This window comes from Belonocnema kinseyi, chromosome 5 (genome assembly GCF_010883055.1).
Source record: "Belonocnema kinseyi isolate 2016_QV_RU_SX_M_011 chromosome 5, B_treatae_v1, whole genome shotgun sequence".
In the NCBI taxonomy this organism is placed as follows: Eukaryota; Metazoa; Arthropoda; class Insecta; order Hymenoptera; family Cynipidae; genus Belonocnema; species Belonocnema kinseyi.
In genome coordinates, this window is record NC_046661.1 from 94,714,324 (window position 1) to 94,720,041 (window position 5,718).

The 5,718-nt window shown below is 30.7% G+C and overlaps 1 protein-coding gene across 1 annotated transcript in view; it reads right to left on the reverse strand.

The window, feature by feature from the left end:
* Positions 1-859: 859 nt before the first annotated feature.
* The window catches only part of LOC117172812, an 11,794-nt gene continuing 6,935 nt past the window's right edge, over positions 860-5,718 (reverse strand). Inside the window, exon 3 of the mRNA XM_033361051.1 lies at positions 860-1,091. Coding sequence (XP_033216942.1) covers positions 933-1,091 — 159 coding nt within the window. The 3' untranslated portion in view covers positions 860-932. The remainder of the gene's footprint in view (positions 1,092-5,718) is intronic.

Below are 5,718 nucleotides of genomic sequence, written 5' to 3' on the forward strand. Positions count from 1 at the left end.
TTAATGATTTCAAGGAATTTCAAGATATTAAAAAAGGTTTGAAAGGGTGCAATGAGATTTCAAAAAATTTCACCGGATTGAAAATGTATTCATAAAAAAATTCTGGGGAATTAAAGAATTTTCAGTGATATCAAGAAATTTAAAAAGATGAAAAAAGTTTTCGAAGAATTTCAATGTGTTTTAATTGTTTTGAATTTATTTTAACTGATTTAAAGAAATTTCGCTATATTAAAATAATATGGAGAATATTTGAATGATTTCAAGGGTTTTCTGTGATTTAAAGGAACCTCAAGGAGCGCCCAAAACATATGAAAAAAATCTAAAAAGACTAACAAAACATCTAAAGGAATTTAAATGAATTTAATGGGATTTCAGATTATTTCAAAAATATTTTAAAGAATTTCAAGGGAATTTAAAGGCTTCGAAAATATGGCAAGAAGGTGCGGTCTGAGAGACCGCACGGCCATAAGCCCACACTAATTTGTCACTTCTATCCACATAAAAATCAAGGTTGTTTGGATGTGACACATTAAATTTTAAATACCTTGAAACAAATGGAAAAAAATAGATAAAATCTTGATGCTACTGTGGACGTGCGGCCGGATGGACCGCGTATGAACAATTATACGCAGGACCAAAAGATATCAACCTACCTCTGCGAAAGCACAATTAAAACTAAAGCTACTAATGACGACAGCCTTGTGGAAGACCGAGGGGGGAGGGGGCATAACAAAACTCTGGTGCGGTCTACACGACCGCACGACCATGCCTCAACTGTAAAATAAAGCAATATTGATCTGTAGAATTGACGAATATATTTTTATAATAAAATTTGAATATAACAAGACTTTTCACAGAACTTTTCACAAGAATTCTCCACTTCTTAAAGGACCTATATTTAAGTATATATAATAGATTTCTTTGGGTATTCTTCACTCGGCGGATTTTTCATATTCTGAATCCGTAAAGGATAGAAGCGAAGGGGTGGAGATATTCAGGAAGAAATCCTCTTCGCTGGACGGCAACGAGGTCTTTGAAAAATCTTGGGAGCTGGTCGTATGTCTGTTGACGAATGAGCTTTTTGACTTCTTCTGAAATGCGTTCAATAGAAAGTCAGATACGAAGTAAAAATTGTCATTTCAGAGAGGGGTTCGTGATTTCGAATTAATAAATGGTGGCAAGTTGTTGTAAAAATTTGAATAATAATTCGATAGTACATACTGGGTTATGCGATTTATAAAAGATAGGATTGTTATTATTATCTAATAATTTCTTATATATAATAATTGTTATCTAATAATTTTTTACACAAAGTAAAGGATCTCGAAGAAACTGAAATAATGAACCTTAAACCAAAAACATATTTTTTAAACAAAATTGTTAAATTTACTATAAAGAAATTAATTTTCAACGAAAAGAGATGAATTTTCAAGAGAAAAGTAAGAGTTAATGTTTTAAAAAAATGCTGCATTCCACCAAACAAGATGAACTTTAAACAAAATGATTTTAATTTTTAATCGACGAAAACGAATTTTCAACAAAATAGTTGATCTTTGAACCTAAAAGGATACCTTTTTATTAAATTGTTCAATGTTCAACAAAGCAGGTTGAGTTTGAACCATACAGTTAAGTTTTCAACGAAAAAAACATTATTTTAACTCACAAGAATAATTGTCTACCAAAAATACAAATTTGAAAGAAAATAGTTGAATTTTAAAATAAAAAAATGTACGATAAAAATGCAATAGTTGAATCTTCAGTTTGAAAAATAATTTTAATCCAAAGGCAAATAATTTTAAACAAAAAATAACAATGTAATTAACATTTTTGTTCTTTTTTGACCAAAAAATGTTTTTTTTTGTTGACCATTTGACTGTTTTATTGAAAATAAACCTTTTGGGTAGAAATTTTATATTATTTGGTTAAAAATAAAACTGTTCAATGCTTCAAAATTTAACTGTTTTGTTAACAATTTTACAATTTGGTTAGAATTTCGTTTACTTTTTGATTGAAAATTCAACTGCTTGAAATACTTTTTTAAAAATTAATATTTTTGGTTAAAAATTTATTTATTTGGCGGAAAATGTAACTATTTTGTTGAAAATGTTCTCTTTTTTGTCAAATTTAACTTTTGGACCAAAAATTGAACTTTGCCAGTTTTGATAGCAAATTTTTCTTTTTTCTTTAATGAAATATTCGTCTCATCACGTCGAAATTTTACCTTTTTTGATTAAAAATGCCACTGTTTTATTAAAATTTTCGATTTTGATATTTTTTAAATCAATAGTTTAATTATGAAATAAATACTTTTATTTTCTATCAAGACAGTTGAATTAAAATAAAATTTCAATAAAAATAGTATAGATACATTTTCAGTTTAAAGATTAATTTTCAACAACAAAAAAAGAAGAATTTTTGACGTATATTTTTTAATCCAAAAATATGAATGTGTATCAAAATATTAAAATACACAGCGAAAAGAAAATTAAAAAGAAGATTAATTTTATAGAAAGTTACACTTTCAGTTTGAAAAACTAATTTTCAAAAAATAGCAAAATAATGGTTTTCCAGTTAAATGGAACAAAAAAATACGAATTTTTTAATAACAAAAGGTAAATTCACAATCAATATGATTAATAAAAAAAGAGAAAAATGATTTTTCACACAAAAAGACGAATTTGAAACAACAAAATTAATTTTCTACCAAGTATTACAATTTTTAAATAAATAATTTAATTTCAACCCATATAGATCAATTTTCTACAAAAATAGTTAAATCCTCACAAGGAAGATGAATTTCCGACAAAGTAATTGAATTCTCAAATGGGAAAGATCAATTTTCAATTCGAAATATAATTTTTTCAACAGCAATGGAATAGCTATTTTTTCAATTTAAAAAACTGGTCCAATGAAGAGATGAATTTTGAACCAAAAAAAAATAATTTTAACCTAATGGTGCAACTTTCAACCTAGATAGTTTCATTTTTGACCAAATTATATGAGTTCTTAACAAAATAGTTGCTTTATCAACAAATTAATTAAATTTTCAATGGAATAGTCGAGTTTTTTTAACAAAACCAAAATTTAAATGAAAAATCAAGCAAAAGGGGGACTTTTTTAAAAAGGAAGGAAAAATGAATATTCTTTAAAATGGAGAAAGAGTGTGAAGTTTGAAATAAGAAAGTAATTTTCAAGCTTAATAGTTTATTTGAACTGTACCCTTAAAGGGACATGTTTCGTGAAAATTGCAAACTTTTTTTTTAATTAATCATCAAGAAACATAATAAACGTCATCTAAGTTTGTAAAATTTGTTTCACTAGTTCCCCCCCCCTCCCTCAGCCTTAAATTGGTAATGTAGTTCATGGACGATCCCTTTGGGGCACGGCTTAATAATATTCGATTTTGCTCAAATTTCAATGTGAACTTGTGTGCCTTCGAAATAAAGTAGAGTATTACAACGAAAGAATAAGATTTTAAAAAATAAGGTCATGCTAATGTATATAATATATGTTAGGAGTGTTGGATAATCCTGACAAAAATTTTTTCTAATCGGTACGGTACTCTCTTTGAATTTCCAAACATCTAGAAATGTTTCTTCGATGTCAGAATTGTACTTAAAAAATAGATTTGAAAACGGTTTTCGCCGTTCAGATGCTGTCGTCTGCTATCCGTAGATTTTTCCCTTGGGGAAAAGGTACATTTTTCGTCAAAATATTAATTTCTTCAGTGCAAGAGTTTGCCTTTCAAAAACGTAATGGTCCGGGAACGCCGCCTAAACTTGGTGATTTGGTAAGTTATCTCCTTTCGTCCACGACTACGTAAAAAAAAATTATATTGGGACAGGCCGTGCCGAAAAAACAATCGGAGTTGAATTTTTGTTTCGCGTCTTATGATCTGAACTCTATAGGCACCCGAGAATGCGTCTTCAATAACAGAATTGTACGTAAAAAAATAAATTTGTGAACGTTTCTTGCCGTCCCGATGTTGTCGTCTGCTATCCGCAGATTTCTCTCTTGCGGAAAAGGAATATTTTCCGTCAGAATATTAATTTCCTCAGTACCAAAATTTGTCGTCTAAAATTGTATCGATCCGAAAATCATGCCGAGAAAAAAAAATCAGGGTTAAATTTTTGTCTTAGGCCTTATGATCTACAGATACCCGAGAATGCTTCTTCAATAACAGAATTGTACGTAAAAAAATATATTCGTAAAGGTTTCTTGCCGTTCCGATGTTGTCGTCTGCTATCCGTAGATTTCTCCCTTGCGGAAAAGGAACATTCTCTCTCAAAATATTAATTGCTTCAGTACAAAACTTTGTCTAGCAAAATTGTATCGATCCGAAAATCATGCTAAGCCCCGGTTATTTAGTAAGGTATTTTCCTTTCGTTCTCGAAAACGTGGAGAAAAAATATATATTGGGACAGGCCGTGCCGATAAAAAAAAAATTCCGAGTTGAATTTTTGTCTTGGGCCTTATGATCTAAAGGCATCCGAAAATGCTTCTTCAATAACGGAATTTCACGTAAAAAAATAAATTTGTAAACAATTCTTGCCGTTCCGATGATGTCCTCTGTTATCCGTCGATTTCTCCCTTGCGGAAAAGCAACATTCTCCCTCAAAATATTAATTACTTCAGTACAAGAATTTGTCAACCAAAATTGTATCGGTCCGAAAATTATGCTAAGCCCCGGTTATTCAATAAGGTATTTTCTTTTCGTTCTTGAATACGTGGAGAAAATATATATATTGGGACAGGCCGTGCCGATCAAAAAAAAAAAAAAATTCCGAGTTGAATTTTTGTCTTAGGCCTTATGATCTAAAGGCATCCGAAAATGCTTCTTTAATAACGGAATTTTACGTACAAAAATAAATTTGTAAACGGTTCTTGCCGTTCCGATGTGGTCGTCTGCTATCCGTCGATTTCTCCCTTGCGGAAAAGGAACATTCTCCCTCAAAATATTAATTACTTCAATACAAGAATTTGTCCACCAAAATTGTATCGGTCCGAAAATTATGCTAAGCCCCGGTTATTCAATAAGGTATTTTCTTTTCGTTCTTGAATACGTGGAGAAAATATATATATTGGGACAGGCCGTGCCGATCAAAAAAAAAAAATTCCGAGTTGAATTTTTGTCTTAGGCCTTATGATCTAAAGGCATCCGAAAATGCTTCTTTAATAACGGAATTTTACGTAAAAAAATAAATTTATAAACGGTTCTTGCCGTTCCGATGTGGTCGTCTGCTATCCGTCGATTTCTCCCTTGCGGAAAAGGAAGATTCTCCCTCAAAATATTAATTACTTCAGTACAAGAATTTGTCTACCAAAATTGTATCGATCCGAAAATCATGCTAAGCCCCGTTTATTTAGTAAGGTATTTTCCTTTCGTTCTCGAAAACGTGGAGAAAAAATATATATTGGGACAGGCCGTGCCGATCAAAAAAAAAATTCCGAGTTGAATTTTTGTCTTGGGCCTTATGATCTAAAGGCATCCGAAAATGCTTCTTCAGTAACGGAATTTTACTTAAAAAAATAAATTTGTAAACAGTTCTTGCCGTTCCGATGATGTCCTCTGCTATCCGTCGATTTCTCCCTTGCGGAAAAGGAACATTCTCCCTCAAAATATTAATTACTTCAGTACAAGAATTTGTCAACCAAAATTGTATCGATCCGAAAATTATGCTAAGCCCCGGTTATTTAGTAAGGTATTTTCCTTTCGTT